The sequence below is a fragment of the Orcinus orca genome, chromosome 1 (assembly GCF_937001465.1).
Source record: "Orcinus orca chromosome 1, mOrcOrc1.1, whole genome shotgun sequence".
In the NCBI taxonomy this organism is placed as follows: domain Eukaryota; kingdom Metazoa; phylum Chordata; class Mammalia; order Artiodactyla; family Delphinidae; genus Orcinus; species Orcinus orca.
Window position 1 is genome coordinate 12,527,620 of NC_064559.1, and position 16,530 is coordinate 12,544,149.

The 16,530-nt window shown below is 39.7% G+C and overlaps 2 protein-coding genes across 9 annotated transcripts in view; one reads left to right on the forward strand and one right to left on the reverse strand.

Moving 5' to 3' along the window:
• AIDA (axin interactor, dorsalization associated) overlaps positions 1-1,677 on the forward strand; it is a 42,660-nt gene extending 40,983 nt beyond the window's left edge. For 4 of the 5 annotated variants that reach the window (XR_004483858.2, XM_049705851.1, XM_004271007.3 and 1 more), the window contains one exon: positions 27-1,677. Coding sequence is in view for 3 of the 5 variants with exons in the window: in XM_049705851.1 (XP_049561808.1) it covers positions 27-123 (97 nt within the window). In the remaining 2 variants the exon portion in view is untranslated. The remainder of the gene's footprint in view (positions 1-26) is intronic. The other variant, XR_007475494.1, reaches the window with a different exon arrangement.
• The window catches only part of MIA3 (MIA SH3 domain ER export factor 3), a 55,877-nt gene continuing 40,413 nt past the window's right edge, over positions 1,067-16,530 (reverse strand). For 3 of the 4 annotated variants that reach the window (XM_004271008.4, XM_033430427.2, XM_049705576.1), the window contains 11 exons: positions 10,759-10,860; positions 9,633-9,693; positions 9,498-9,533; positions 9,352-9,419; positions 9,128-9,228; positions 8,820-8,957; positions 8,030-8,098; positions 7,825-7,904; positions 5,711-5,861; positions 4,464-4,706; positions 1,067-3,787 (listed from right to left, as the gene is read on the reverse strand). In XM_004271008.4, the coding sequence (XP_004271056.3) occupies positions 3,567-3,787; positions 4,464-4,706; positions 5,711-5,861; positions 7,825-7,904; positions 8,030-8,098; positions 8,820-8,957; positions 9,128-9,228; positions 9,352-9,419; positions 9,498-9,533; positions 9,633-9,693; positions 10,759-10,860 (1,270 nt within the window). In that variant the 3' untranslated portion in view covers positions 1,067-3,566. Of the gene's footprint in view, positions 3,788-3,855; positions 4,707-5,710; positions 5,862-7,824; positions 7,905-8,029; positions 8,099-8,819; positions 8,958-9,127; positions 9,229-9,351; positions 9,420-9,497; positions 9,534-9,632; positions 9,694-10,758; positions 10,861-16,530 lie in introns of those variants that run through there. The other variant, XM_012533556.3, reaches the window with a different exon arrangement.

The window sequence follows — 16,530 nt, forward strand, 5'->3', positions numbered from 1 at the left end:
CAATGGTTTTTCTATTGTGGTTACAGATACAAGAAACCCACTGACTTTAAAAGAAAGAAATTGCAGTTATTGACCAAGAAACCACTTTATCTTCATCTGCATCAAACTTTGCACAAGGAATGATCCTGACATGAATACCCTGGAACTTCTGTGAATCTTACCACTCAGTAGAAACCATCCTAGCTCTGTGTAGCACATTCGCCCTTCAACAGGCAGGAAGCAAGCCGTACCCAGGCCAGCAGGCCAGAGTGAGTCCATTACACAGCTGTAGCACAGAATTCAAAGTCCAGCACGTCACTGATGGAAAAGACTCCTTTGGATACAGGCTTAATTGTAGATCTTAAAACATTTTCACTTTTCTATTAATTGTGCAATGAATAGCCTCTTTTCTAATTTGCCACTATTCCTGCCCTGCTTCCTGGAACGACACTGTTGTGGGTGGAATGTGCTCACCTTCACACTTAATACAGCAATAAGAGTGTGCTAGAGTTTACACACCTGTCCACTTCTGCTCCAATATGCTCTTCGGTTTTTTTGAGTTAATGTCAAACTTTGGGTTGATGTGGGTAGGACAGTATGAAACTGCTTTGAGAGGAATTGGACCAATTATGCTGCCCAAGGTCAGTCTGGAAATTTATAGGCTGCTCCTCAGAGACGGCCTTGATTCACCCTGATCTCATGGTTCTCCTGCTTAGGAATAGTGTGCCTTGGCCAAATCAGTATCCCGTATGGGCGTGTTCGCAGGTGGTAGCTGTGATTTTTCCAGATGACCGGATCGTTTTTCTGAAAGTGAGCATATTTTTAGTCATGTTGATTAGCTTTTTTCTACATCACATCGTTACTCTTTCTGATAGTGATTCTGGAGTTAGTGATGGAACCATCTCAGAATAATTACAAATTCTTGGTGGGTTTATAATGTCTTCTAAATCGTGTAATCTAAAAATAATTTGAGTCAGATGCTAACAAGATACCGCAGGAATAACTGCTGTTTTTCTGACAACTGATTGTGAAACCTTAAAACCTGCATACCTCTTCTTGTAGTGATGAGTATGCAAATCTGGAGATATTCTATTTTTTTTTTATATAGGTAGATAGGATTGCCATTTATTTCCTATGTAGATATACTGACATTCATCCATATGGAAATATTGCAGGTCATTAGCTTTTTATAATTTGACTATTTACATTCTTTTGACTTAATAATGGGGCATAAATAAAACTTTCATAGAACACACAAGGTGGATATTTGATACACAGAACATTTAAGATTTGGGGTGGGCATTCTCTGGGTTAGGTGTGGAGCCCACATATTTAATATTCACTATTTTAAATGACCAATGCTAGCATGAGGGGAACGCAGTGCCAGTACTTGGCCTACTTTTAAACTCGTGTAATAAGCCTAGTCAATACCGTTCAGTATGTTTGCTTTTTAAAATAAGTAACCACAATTAAGTTCTAGCCCTTGCACTTCAAGAGATCTAGTCTCCACTTTCAGTTGTCTGTTAGGTCAGTTCTGTTTACTATGATGGATGTTAAAAAACTATATGAGCCTGAAGAACTCTCAACCCAATTTAGTCTTGCTTCCCTCTTGATTAGTTCAATTCCAGATGATTCCATCCACAGTAGCTTGAGGGGATGAGGAATTTGCCTTAATAAATTACTTTGTTGTTCACTCAACTCTTAGACTGTGAGTTGTCAGCCCCGTGCCCTGCCCGCCCCAGACTGTAAGCTCCTCAGGGGGCAAGAACCACACGTTCTCCATGTCACGTACATTTTCTGAGGTGCTTGGCAGCGCTCTGTACCCTGTGGAGTACTCAGTACCTTTTGTTTGATGTTGCTGACAAGACCTAAAAATAATCCCTTAAAAAACCTACCATTAAAATGTAGCAAAACTGATACATTGTTCTTTCTCTTTTCTCATAGACCATAAGACATGTATATCAAGGTGATAGTTTGTCACATCTGCTGTCATTCACAAAAGTATGGTTTAGATGAACTACATATGCCTTTCATCAGTGTTAAAGAAGCTTAAATCGAACACGGCTGATTAGCTTAGCTTTGTAATTCATACCTGAATGAAATAACAAAACGAGCGACTGTCTCGAAGCAGTAGACGCAGAATACTCCACATCCCACAAATTATTTACTTTTCGATGAAAAGATCAGCCATTGAATAGTAACCACAACCACAGCAGACTTCCAGGCTGAAACGCTGCTGCTCCGTAACTGAGATGACTTTAGCAACTAAGCCCAGAAAGACAGTCAGTTAGCTGGAGATGACTTCTGAAACAGACGTAATTTTCAAGCCAGTTGGGGCTGATGTGACTCAGGGTGATGCCCCCCACACCCTCTCCAAATTGGCAGCTTGCCTGGGCTGGGCTGCCGAAGGGGTGCAAACAGAGGGCTCTGAGAGGCGGCAGGGACGGCAAGTCTGGGGCCGCTCAGCTAAGCCACAGGTGGCAGTTCTCTACAACTCGATATGAAACGCAGAATAAACACCAAAAAGGCTTTAGAGGTTAAAAAAGAAAAAGACTCCAGGATTTGATGTTGAAATAGATTTAATTTACCTTTGCTACTATATTATCTTCCTAACTGGTGTAATCTATATTTAAATACTATTTAAAAAATTTATCTTAACTTCACTATTATTTCACGTCCTGAAGAGATTGATATACTCAAAAGCTGTATTTGTGACTTAATCTTTTTATTTTACATGGTTAAAAATAACCTATGCTGTTAACTATGGAGTTTTCCTCTTAAATTTCTTCTATTCTTGATAATAAACAGGACACAGAGATGGAATTCTCTTTTCCTGAAAAACTCATGTATTCATTATGAACTTTGGAAGCGTTGTCTTCTTTCAACGGTCCGTATCTTTCTAAAGTGGCATCTTTTAATTTAGTATAAAGAAAAAATTTTGTTTCACAGTGAAGCGTTTGCTTTATCTTATAAGGTATTCTAAGAGGATTAAATATCCTAATGGTGACAAGTCACGGTGCAGACTTCAGTAGTATCATTACATCACAGAACTTCAGAGAATGCGAGAGTATGATCTAGCCGTGAACAACAATATCAACCTTTATAATTCTGATTTAATTGAAATCTTAAACTTCTTGAAATGTGCTACAAAGTTACTATAGTTTAAAGTGTCTGATGAGTTAGTTCTTAGAAACATTGTTTAAAAGACCTGGTACAAGTAATGGGTATAGCAAGTATGATGCAATCCTAGATTCTCAGATTTACTGATTTTTAAATATAAGTGCCAGTATTCAAATATAAATTTTGGAATAGGATCAATTAACAAAAAGAACTGAGTTCAGCCCATGGTTGCTGACCTAGGGCATGTTACAAGCCTCACAATCCTAAATCATTCTTTCTCATCGTATTACCTACTCTTTGCCCTTTTTCGCCATATTCCTTGAAAGTCAGCGGCAAGGTATAGGAGAAATAACAGACTCTCTACGTTTTTTAAAGAAATTTTCTTACTTTTATGGTCATGACACATCATTTTCATTTTTCTGTTATGCACCCTAACGCAAGAACGGTAAAAGCAACAGAATATCAGGTCAAACAATTCTTGCTACATGTAAACGCATACTCAGAAAACCATTCTCAACCAGGCAGAGCCACAGAAAGCACATGAATGCTGTCCAAATTGGCGAACTGACTTCTTTGAAGTAGAAGGAAGACATATCAGTTGTGGTGCTTCCCGGTGACTTTGAGGTTGAACTCAGGAGCGGTGAGCCAGGGAAGTGTGCTGCCAGGTCACCATCTTCAGTTCTGGGAGCTTGAGTTTACATGTTTCCAAAATGGTACAAGTCTCGTGAGAAAACAATGAATCAACAGACACTTGGGAAATATTAATAACCAAATTTTTATGAACTGTTACTACAAAGAACTTCAGCAAGAGGGGAGGTAAAAGTTTAGTGATCTTTTAGTAAACATTTTTAGCGTAACAGTCGTTGCGACCAGATATTTTTTAAAAATCAAGCTTATAAATACGGTTGCTCTGTATTCAACTGGTGTACACTAAAAATAGGATAATAAATGGAAATACATGTTCTTTATAGCATTTCCACAGGAAATGTTCATATTTTTCACGACATCCTAAATCATTTAGCAGTTACATATGCTACATGAACTAAAACACAGGTATTCTTTATTGCACATTTCAAAGTTTTAAGGAGGCTCTAGCTTACAAGGTGATTTTTACTTTGGGGCAGGGGAAATGATATTTTTTAACTGTTTGGCTCAAAAATGCACACTGCCAGGGCAGCTTAGTTCTAAAAACAAACTTTTTAAAATCAACTTTTGGATTTTGAAGCCAGTGAAAATCCTCTACTGTCATGAACAGTGCACAGTCCACTTTCTCTCAGACTAAATGTCCAAGGTCAGTTACGGGCTCTGTTTGAAAGCCTGCGAACAGCCCTGGCTAGTGTTCTGGGAGGCAGGCGGGGGCTCACCTCTGGAGCCGGAAGCCGGTGAGTCTCTTGCAGCAGAGGAAGGTGGATAATCCTGGGGGCCATGGGTTGGGGGTGGTAATCGGGTACCAGGGATAAAGTACTCTCTTGGGCCAAGAGAGCCTAAAGGTCTAAAAGGTGCGTGTCCTGCTAAGAATTCTCGAGGGTCAAGAGGCAGGTCCCGTTTTCCTGGTGGAACGCCTGGTGCATATTCTCTTAAGCCTAGTGGTGGACGCAAACCAGGACCTGGAAAAATTAAAATTCAGTCATGTAACTACATATGAACATATCTAAATTTAGATGATTCCATGTATGTTAATCTTTAATTCCTCATACCCCTGGAAGTCAGGTGGTGGCATCCCCACTTTATAGATGAGGCAAACTGAGGCTCAGCAAGTTTAAGTTACATGCCTGTAGCCAGCCAGCCATGAAGCAACATAGGCTGGATTTAAACGTGGCTCTACCTGGCTTGTGGTTTTTTCGACAACACAATTCTGCTGTCTTTATCTCACAAGAGCTTGATTTGTACTTAGAAGTACTATATATCATACTAAGATAATAGATTATGAAATAAGGGCTTCACTGTTAGTAAATTTTGATAAGGGAAATTCCCCTGTTACTGTATCAATTAAAAACTCATGCAGTAGTCAGCATGGACCTACATATGCCATCAAAATCAAGGTGTCTGCCCTGCTGGGAAAGGCCTTCCAGCTCCACCTAATTAAATTCAGCAACATTCTACCTAGTAGCTATTACATTCTACCTTCTCTTTAACATTTCCTTCCTATTTACTCCCAAGGTGGGGAGTGATGGATTAATCTTGCCTTCTTTTATACTCTGTGACCCGTTGCTTATACTTCCATTATGGTGATTACAAGTTTTATGTTGTATATAATGTATCTATAGGACACCTTAAGCTCCTGGAGTTAGGAGAGTTAATTCCATCCATTACGGAGCCTAGTATGTAGCCAGAGATGTTCAAGAAACATAGGCAGAAATAATATTTCTGACTTTCTATGAACAGCCCATTTTCCCTTGTCTACAAGAGATACCTACTGCCCATCTCAGTACAGGGAGATTGTGCAGCACCCCATGTGTCCTGAGAAAGTGGCAGAAAAGTTCAAATGTACTCAGCCAGCTTTACCCTTTCATTGCACAGCCCTGCATAGCAACTTTAAAATTTTATCAAGGATTAGAGTGAAAAGATGAATACACTTCACAAGTCCATTACTACCGTTCAATCATCGTACCAAAGGGCGGAGGAAGTGGCCGAGGCCCAAAAGGCCCGCAGAGTTGAGGAGGTGGTCCGTATCGAATGGGCGGCAGTAGAGGGCCTCCCACGGGGGAGCTCATGAGGGGTGCCCCTGGAAAAGGAGGGGGCCCTTTTGCAGCCGTATTAACCTGCAAAGGAGAAGTAATGAAAGTTCTGAAATGCTTGGATATGACAGATAAAAGCACCAACACCAGTAAAAGCTAAAACCCAACGAAGCAGATGTCAGGCACTTGTCCAAAGAGCGAACTATGGCAACAAAACTCTACCCCTCCTATCTGTCCCACTGACAGCTCAGGCGGGTTCAAAGAATGTCAGAGGAGTGAACACTTCCACCATAATCATATTATTGCTCGTATGGGCAAACAGAAGAGGATGCAAGAGGACTGTCAAAGGATATTAACAGAGGCGATTCCCAACTAAGAACTAACAATCATACCATACACACAGTAAACTGCTTCTAGGGCAGCCCCTCCCTCCTGTCACCACAATAGCTCATTTCTCCACATTAAGAGTGGAAAGAACAAAAGGGAATGAAAAATCCATTTTCTACATGTAAGAAGAGCTAATATTCAGAGTACCTTCAATTTCCTTTCATGTGTTGTAAGATCTCACCTTGCTTTAAACATGAGGGAACAGAGGCACCGAGAGTATTAGATACCTTGCCGAAGGTCACACAGCACGTAAGAGGCTGGGCTGGAATCCACTATCAGCCTGACTCCAAGCCAGTGCTCTTCCTCCTCTGCCCCTGCTATCAGAGGAGGCTCTACTCTCTTTGAAGTCAGTCTGCTACTTCAAAGGGGTCTTGGGTCTTAGCCAGGCTGCCCTGGGACACAAAGAGCTCTCAAGCGATGTGTATTCCTGGAGTCCTGTACTGGAACTCGCAAGTATTTCCCAACAGAGATAACGTTATATATACAAGTTCAGCAGGCACAGCTCCAGCATCCACCCCCATTCACCAGTAATGCCGTCCTTCACATTACGAGGTGCTGACCAATCCTTCCCTATGGAAGCTGGGTTGGAAATTCTCAATAATGAAAATATGTATCTTGATGTCAACACAGTAAAGCACTGTGAGGTACAATCAGAGGACTTACCAGCTGTCGCAGCTACACAAGTTACAAGAGAATACACTTATGTGAACATAATTTAAGGCTACTGCTGGGAACTGGCACAACAGGTAATTAAAGATTTCCACTATTCAGTACTTCACTTATAGCAAACATCCTCTGTTACTGATCTGTAATTTCAGATTATTCAAAATAGGGCTTGCCTGGTATACCACTAGAGATATTCTTTTTTTTTTTTTTTTTTTGCGGTACGCGGGCCTCTCACTGTTGTGGCCTCTCCCGTTGCGGAGCACAGGCTCCAGACGCGCAGGCTCAGCGGCCATGGCTCACGGGCCCAGCCGCTCCGCAGCATGTGGGATCTTCCCGGACTGGGGCACGAACCCATGTCCCCTGAATCGGCAGGCGGACTCTCAACCACTGTGCCACCAGGGAAGCCCAAGATATTCTTAAATAGCACACTTCCAAACAAATACATAATAATGATGAATTTACACAATATATGATGAACTGATTTGCCTTAGAGCACTCAACACCGAAGCACACAATACAGAACTGAAGTGATGACTTTTCACATTTTAAGGTTAACTACAACAGATGCTCTAAAGAGATTAATCACCTAACCAGAACAGGAAAAAGGAGTGAAAACCAACCAACCAACCAGACTTCAGCAACCCAGCAACACTTCCAAGTCAATAGTAAGGTCAGTATTGCCATGCAATTTAAAGCAAAGCAGGTTAGTGTCATGCTCCTCAGCTCCTTTCCAGAAACACACCAAGTAAAAAGCCCAGTTCAACCTACAAGTACTTAGTGCTACTGGATGCTCAGCCAAAGACATAATGCTGGGGACTGAAGGGCCTTCAGGCTCTTGGGGAACAGTCTGCTTTTTCAAAAAGTAAATGAGATGGTACAGACATAACAGAACACACAAAAGGGAGATGGATGAGGCAAAGAGAGGGCGTTGTAGAGAAAGTCAGATGTTTTCCTGAAATACCTAATTACAACTCAAAATGACCGCAGAATTTACCTTGCCCTCATCCATCACCTTAGACGGGGAAGAGCTTCTTGAGCTACTGTTCATCATGGGAGCTGCACCAGATTCTGGATCTGTGGGAGGCCAGAGAACTGATTTAGACTTATTCTGACTTGTATACTCTCTGAAGAAGAATACAAAGTCCTCTACCCACCTCCTCCACAATTTGAGACTCTTTGAACACACTTAGGTCCCTTACCAGAGGCAGAGGGTTTCCCAGATGCCTCAGATGACCATCGAGGACGAGGTAGAGGCCCATCCACTGACCCTTGAGAGAGAAATAACAGCCCTTGCATGAATTTTTCAGAATAAACCAATTGTGGACAGGTCAGGTTTCAGTTCTACCCAGAAAGCAAAATTTAAAGCGGGTCTCCCAATACGTATGAGGAGAAATCACTAACAATTTATGCACAAACTTAAAGAATTAAAATAAGAACTATCTTGGATTGAAAGACCTGCATGTTAATAGCACTGGTCAGGGACTTCAAGCTACAGGCAATTGTATAGGCTGTTTTTTCAGTCTATATGTAATCTGACTTCCATATCTTACCAAGTATTATAGACATATTTATGATTAGAAACAGACTTATAGCATTTCACATTAATGAGAAACAGATGTACACTGCATAAATTATATAGTTTTAAGGCTACTTTTATATTATTCAAGAGAAGAACTCAACAGAAGTTTAAAGATAAAGGCCTATACTTCACAGCAAAAATCTGAAAAGAAACAATAAGAATAAATGATATTTATATATTTGTTTTACACATACACTTATACATGACAAATAGTATTGTTATAATAATAAATAAGTGCTTTTTGTTCTAAAGCAAATCTAAAGTAGACTATCCACCAAGACAAAATTAAGAAATCTCCTTCTTTATATATTGGACAGACCCAAATTCTCAACTGCTGCTTGCATCAGAATTCTCAAAGAAGGAAAAAGCTCTTGAAACAGTTTACTGCAAGGTAACACGTCAATGCTCACCAAATTCACTTCGAGGCATCTCTCTTCGGTTAAGCGTAGCAGACAGAGGTCTTGCGGGTGGGTCTGCTGTCAGTGGCGGAGAGCATTCTCCACCACTCACAGGAGATGGGCCAAAAGAGCCATTCTGGCTCAGAGGACCTGAAGACAACGGGCAATTAATTACCACTTTAAGTGAACCTTTTTTTTCTAAATTCTTGGGATTATTTCTAGGGTATCATAAATATTACACACATATTCAGAAATAAAAAGTAATTTAAACACATTTTCCACCAAAAAATAGACTGCAGCCCTTTAAAAGTGCTCCCTACCTCTCCGTGGAAGGTTTTGTGTGTTGGGTCTTCCTGGCATTGGTTTTATGATCACAGGTTCTTCCTGCAGCATTGCCATCTTTTGGGTTAGTTCCAGTAATCTTGAATACAGAGAAAGAATGGATTTAAATATGAAACAGAAAATTAATTCCTTATTGGATACCACACAGCACAGCCTTTAGACACTCTAAAACACACTGAAAATATGTTTTAAAATCACATACTTGTGTCTCAAGTTGGCAGCTTCTCTTTTCTCTTCAGCTATGGCTCTTTCTGCAGCACGAGCTTTGAGCTATTGGAGAAAAAAAATATCCAAAATAAGCCGTGGTAGACAACACACAAAATAAAGAAAAGAAAAAAAAAATCTTACCCAGTTATCGTGAGCTTTTTTCTCATGAGTAGCGATCTGAAAAAGATAACACATCAAAAAATATGTTCAGAGATTCATTATAATATGTATTAGAAAGCAGAGAAGTCTGCTGCTGTAGGGCAGTATAATTATTACCTGGTTTTTAAATGAGCGCTCTGTTTTCTGTAATTCTTCCTCCATTTCTTCAATTCTCCGCCTAAGAATTAAACTTGCTTTTATCATTTAGAGCACAACTGAATAATATTTTAAACAATCTCGCCATGTTCCCTTTACTCTAACAGCTACAGCTGTACCCTTTCAGACTTCATCCATATGTATAAAAACACATTCTACATGGCTGTAATAAGAGTACAGTGTGATCAAAACTAATACTGCATAATTTCCTTCCTTATTATTTAATAGCTGGAGATTCTGAACTGATACCTTATAATTTCCTTAACTGTTCTCTTCAATATGTTCTCAAACAATCCCACTATAAATATTTTTCTCCATAAAGCTTTTTCTTCCTTTAATTATATCCACAGAAAATTTCCCAGAGCTATGATTACTGAGTCTATCAAATGGCATGATCATTTTTTAAAAATTAATTAATTAATTTTATTTTTGGCTGCATTGGGTCTTTGCTGCATGCGGGCTTTCTCTAGTTGCAGCGAGTGGGGGCTAGTCTTTGTTGCAGTACAAGGGCTTCTCACTGTGGTGGCTTCTCTTGTTGCGGAGCACGGGCTCTAGGCGTGCGGGCTTCAGTAGTTGTGGCACGTGGGCTCAGTAGTTGTGGCCCGCGGGTTCTAGAGCGCAGGCTCAGTAGTTGTGGCACACGGGCTTAGCTGCTCCGTGGCATGTGGGATCTTCCCGGACCAGGACCCGAACCTATGTCCCCTGCCTTGGCAGGTGGATTCTTAACCACTGCGCCACCAGGGAAGCCCCTGCATGATCATTTTAATGTTTTTTTAAATACATCATACAGCAAACTGCCTTCCAAAAAGAATTTCTCTGATATATAAAACCACTCAGAACTGTTGGCATGAACCAATTTCCCTTACAGTCTTGTCAGTATTGGGTGTAAGGAAATTTCTGTGAATTTAACACTTTTTCCTTTGTTAACTTAAAATTTATTTTTTCTCATGTTAATTAAATCTTTTGACCACTTATTTCTGCCTCTGTGCCATTTTGTTCTACACAGTGTAAAAAGAAACAGTTTTTTTTTTAAAAGCCAACAGTAGTTTCATCAGCCACTGACACCCTCCTCAGAAGCTGAACTCACTTGTAAGTTTTCACTTCCTCTGCCGCCAAAAGCGCCTTTTCATCTGCAGCTGACAGCCGCTGCTCTTTTTCTTGCCGCTCATACTCTTCTTGACTCAATTTCCTAAGATAAAATCAGTTGTCAAATGAAAGTGTTTCTCTTGCTCTCCCAGCCGTCTGTCTGAATGCCTTGTTACTTCCCATCCTCTCTAAAACACACATACAAACAAGTCATAGGAAGGAATTCAAACCTGCCACTTACGGATAAAAATCAAACTCTGGCCTGTTGGCAAATCACCTGCATTTTAAAACTTTTCCTCATAATTCTCTACTCACTAGTAAATGAAACAAACAAATGAAAAAACTCTCTGTGCCCCATGGGCAAGTTTCCTGTGTTTGAGACAATGAAAGCTCATTTTACTTCAATGTGGAAAGCCAGGGCCGATCAACCTAACACAATTAAACTTATTAGGATAGAGCAGGGGATAATTATTGCTCTTATTTCTACCATGGAAAGACCTGTAATTACTTCTCTTACTTCAATCTTGGAAGGATTATTTTTCAATCCAAGACTGGTACCATGATAATTAGCCCCCAAAAAGCCTTTTAGAACGTCTTCTAATTGTGGAATTAACCACAGATTAATTCCACACTTCAGATGTGGGACTCCTACTGCCTATTTCAATAGAATTATGATTAAAGGAAAGAGAAAAGTCTTAGAATTGGCCATGTCTACTGGATAGAAAAAGAATCTAAGCTGTCCCATAATCAAGAGTATCATCTACTGGAAACTGGTTTTAACCTACTAACCTTGGAGCTCAAGATATCAATCTACTATAACAGAGATTGCAATGGTAGCAACATGGCTTTAAAATGCTATTTTCTTGTTACCCTTGTACTTCTTTGACCATAGTTCTGATTCAAAAGAAACCTGAGACAATTTCTATGAAACAGAAGCATAATCAGAAGAGCTATAGTAAAAACAGTAATCAAAGAGAAAAAGGGTTGTATATTCTTTTGTAATTGTCCATTCAATACTCAGCATATGTCTTATGAATAGCCATAACATACTTTACCTAGTAAGATGCTAAAGATAAAAATATGGGCAAAGTACTATCCCTACACTGAGTTCGCAGTTTAATGTGTAAACGATGTACCTAACAAGAGAACAATCCCTAACTCAGGAAGAGATGTGAGAAAACTGGGTCTTGAAAAAAGATCAGAGAGAATTTTGCTTCCAGGAATGAATGAGTTAGTCTGAGAACACTGAAAATAAATAGAACATTCGACAAAAATATAAAGAACATGCTTGAAAGCATCAGAGAGCTAATATATTAGCTAGTAAGCTAATATATGAGGCCAAGATCTAGTAAAAAAAAAAAAAAAAGAAAAGGAATCTCAGAATTACAAATAAGCCTGGCATCTGAAGCCACTTTTCCCCTAGGTTCACCCATGCACTTAAGACAATGTAGAGATATAAGGAGGCTACTGAATAGAGTTTTCAAAATATTCCTGGATCATAGAAAATGAAGTGGAGCTCAGGGCTACCACTGAGAGGGACCCTAGTAAAAGCCCTGGGCTTTAGGTTGAGGCTAGAAAGAGTACTTGGAGTATCAAATGAGCAATGCAGTGTCCTTTGAAGGAACTAAGACCTTTTTTTTTTTTTTTTTCCCTCTACTTGTGGCGAGCGGGGGCTGCTCTTTGTTGAGGTGTGCAGGCTTCTCACTGCAGTGTCACTGCAGTGGCTTCTCTTGTTGTGAAGCACAGACTCTAGGCATGCTGGCTTCAGTAGTTGTAGCATGCGGGCTCAGTAGTTGTGGCTCACAGGCTCAGTAGTTGTGGCGCACGGGCTTAGTTGCTCTGCGGCATGTGGGATCTTCCCGGACCAGGGCTCGAACCTGTGTCCCCTGCATTGACAGGTGGATTCTTAACCACTGTGCCACCAGGAAGTCCGGAACTAAGCCATTTTTGAATGACCTCTATTGCTGACTGGATTAAAATAATGACCACCTGCTAGAAATAAACTCAAATCTTTTCTCTAGGAAAACACCACCATTCTAGGCCTCCAATTCCCTCTACAATGTTTGCCACTCAATCAAAACGGTCTAGGCACCCCACAAGACACTGTGATTAAAATCTAAAAGACAAGAGGAATGACCCATCGAGGATCCACATAATGGAATTATCACACAGACTTTAAAATAACTGTGCCTTATATATTCATGGACGCGAAAGTCAAGATTACAAATTTCAGCAAAGGATTAGAAACTATAAAACTGAAACACAGTAACTGGAATTAAGAACTCAATGAATGATTTTAGTAGCAGATTTGATAACTGAAGTGAGATGTTAGCACACTGGAAGACAGGTCAGAAAAAAATCCGGAATGAAGCAAATATAGGTAAGAATGTAGCAGACATAGGGGAAATTATTTTAAAAAAGGTTTAAATGGAATCTCAGAAGAAGAGAGAATGAGGCAGAATCAACATATGGAGAAAGACCCCAAAATTCAGGAGGTGCTGATGACCTCAAACAGCATAAATGCAAAATAGTTAGGGAAATGGAGGGGAAGGAGAAGAGAAACCCAAACCCAAACATCCACACCTAGGCACCGCCCAATAAAACTGCTGAAAAACCGAAAGAGAGCTTTTAAAGGCAGCAACAGCAGGGGTGAGACATCTGAACAGGGAAAATAAGAGTGACACTGGATTCCTTAAACTTCAAAACCAGAAACTAACTGGTTATCTTTAAAGTGCTGGAATTAAATAACTGCAAAAATCCCAGAGCCAGAAGAATATCCTTAAAAAATGAAGTCAAAATAAAGACGTTTTCACACAAAGATAAGGTGATGAAATCCGTCACTAAAGGACATTCTTCAAGTAGAATGAAAGTGATCCCAAATGGAAGACCAAAGGTGTAGGAGAGGATAAAGAACTACAGGAACTACAGGCAGACCTCAGAGATATTGAAGGTTCAGTTCCAGACCACCACAATAAAGCGGAGAAAGAAAGTGAGTTTCGGAATTTTCTGGTTTCCCAGTGCATGTAAAAGTTATGTTTACACTATACTGTAGTCTATTATAAAGTGTGCAATAGCATTGTGTCTGAAAAACAACATACAAGCCTTAACTATCAAATACTTTACTGCTGAAATATGCTAACCATCGTCTGAGCCTTCATAATCTTTAAAGTAACATTAAAGATCACTGATCACAGATCACCATAACAAATATAATAATGAAAAAGTTTGAAATACTGCGAGAATCACCAAAATGTGACAGAGACACAAAGTGAGCAAATGCTGTTGGAAAAATGGTGCCGAAAGACTTGCTTGACACGGGGTGGCCACGAACCTTCAATGTGTAAGAAATGCAGTATCTGCAAAGCGCAATAAAGCAAAGTGCAATAAAACCAGGTATGCCTGTATAAATATGTGTGTACATCAAGTGAATATTGGCCGGGAAGCACTGTAATAGACAATAAAAACATCTTGTGGAGTTTAAGTATACAAAGAATTAAAGATGCAGGAGCATCTTAACTCAGGAGGGAGTTAAAGCCCAGAAAGAGGTAAATCTATTGACTAAGTCCAGGATACATGCTGTGGTCTTTAGGGTAAGTATATGAAGACAAGTAAAGCAACCAATAACTACCAAGTTTACACAGGGGAAAAATAGAATTATTAAAAATATTCAAATAATCCAAAAGACAGAAAGAAGAGAAAAGGGAACACAGAACAGGCCATCAAATAGAAAGCAAATACCAATATGTAAATTTAAACCTAAATATACATTTAGGAATTACATTATAAGGAAAAAATGAGTACTCACCTATTTATTTATTTATGCCACAACTCACTCTAGAAAAGATTTTAAGGAACATAAACATTTGAGTAGGCAGGAGATTGCCAGGTGGAAATAATGTAAAAGGACATTTTTACTACAGAAAAAGCAGCATGCATAACTACACAGAAGCTCAGAGTGGCATGAAGGAACTGTGGTCAGGTCAGGCTGCATCAGAAGGAGCTGCAGGAGATGCACCTGGAGAGGCAGCTCAGGACAGCTGAGGGGCCCTGTGTGCTTGCCAAACAGTCGGAAATTGACCCTGAAGGGAATGGGGGGGCCTCCTCGACAGATTTTAAACCACATGATGATATACAAGGACTTGTATTTTAGAAAGTTCCTTCTAGCAGCTGTAGACTTGGAAGAAGAGGTTTAAGGAAGAGAAACTGGAGATAGGTGATTAGTTAAGGGCTGGCAGAAAAGATGACTTGGGCCTGAGCACACACAGTGGCTTTGGGGATGAAGTGCAAGCAATTTGTGCCCGGACATGGTGACTGAATGGATGCTGGAGGAATTGAATAAAATATTGCCACATGACTATATCATAAAGAAAGACAATTGCCATTTAGGTGATTCAGATGACTACTGGTGGCAGAGAAGTGCCTTTTTCCCCCCAATATTTATTTATTTATTTATTTGGCTGCGTGGGGTCTTAGTTGTAGCTCGCGGGCTCCTTAGTTGTGGCTCACAGGCTCCTCAGTTGTGGCATGCGAACTCTTAGTTGTGGCATGCATGTGGGATCTAGTTCCCTGACCAGGGGTCGAACCCAGGCCCCGTGCACTGGGAGTGCAGAGTCTTATCCACTGAGCCACCAGGGAAGTCGCCAGAGAAGTGCTTTTTAAAAAATAATAATAAATAATGAAATGGGAAATATTTATCTGAAGCAAGTCAGGTATTTAGAGCTAGCCTGAATAAAACTTGGAAAATCTAAACTAATTTCTTGGTGAGCAAAGAATTAGAGAAAAAGTTAGTGGTTCCAATGTTTAATGGCATCTGGCAATAGCAACCTAAGCATATGAAAAAGATTAAATTTGCTTAGCAAAATAAGCCTGCTCATAGACCGCTATAAATGCCAAAGAGTGAAGTATAGGAGCAAACACAAATCGCAACCGCCACCAATAAACTATTTTAGAGGATTCAGGTATTTTTGGTGGAGAAAACTGGAACTATGAAAGTATATCTTTCAAAAGATATCTAACTCCAAATTTGAGATGTATATTTCAAAAGATTAATACCTAAACGTACACATGAAACAGGTATTTCTTTTTTTTTTTTTTTATGGTTTCCATATGGTTGTCATTGAGAACACATGCAGTTAAAAAGTTAGGGGCATGTGCTATAGAGTCAGAAAAACCTAGTACAAGGCCCTGCTTCACTACGATGTGATACTGGGTAAGTTACTTAGTCTCTCTGAGCCTCAGCCTCCTATACTTAATATACAAATAATAGTTGTACCTATCTCATAAGTTGCTCTGAGGATGAAACGAGCATTTCTATATCCCGAACTCCCAACAACCCTGCCACAATTACATATTATACATGTATAGTCTGAATATTGACTATATTAAGTCAAAACTTACAATACTGTCAGTAACTAAGTACTCCTTTTGAAGTATTTATTCTATTTAAAATCATGTCATACAAATCACTCAGGATTTTTAAAGGCTATGTTAAAAACTAGTAGAACAAATGCAAGACAAATCAGAATGATATAACTAACAACAGCAAAAGAAAAGTGGAGTAAGTGGTGGAGCCTCAGAAAGGGTATGAATCGTCAAAAGAAGCACTTCCAGAACAGCAACTCTTAGTACCTGTTAGTTAGTAGCATAACTACTATGGGGTATCATAACTACTACTACTACTACTACTACCATTATGCTACTATAGTAGCATAACTACTATGCTTCAAGTAAATTACAGGCAATAATTGCTGACAATTAGTTAAAATGGAAAAAA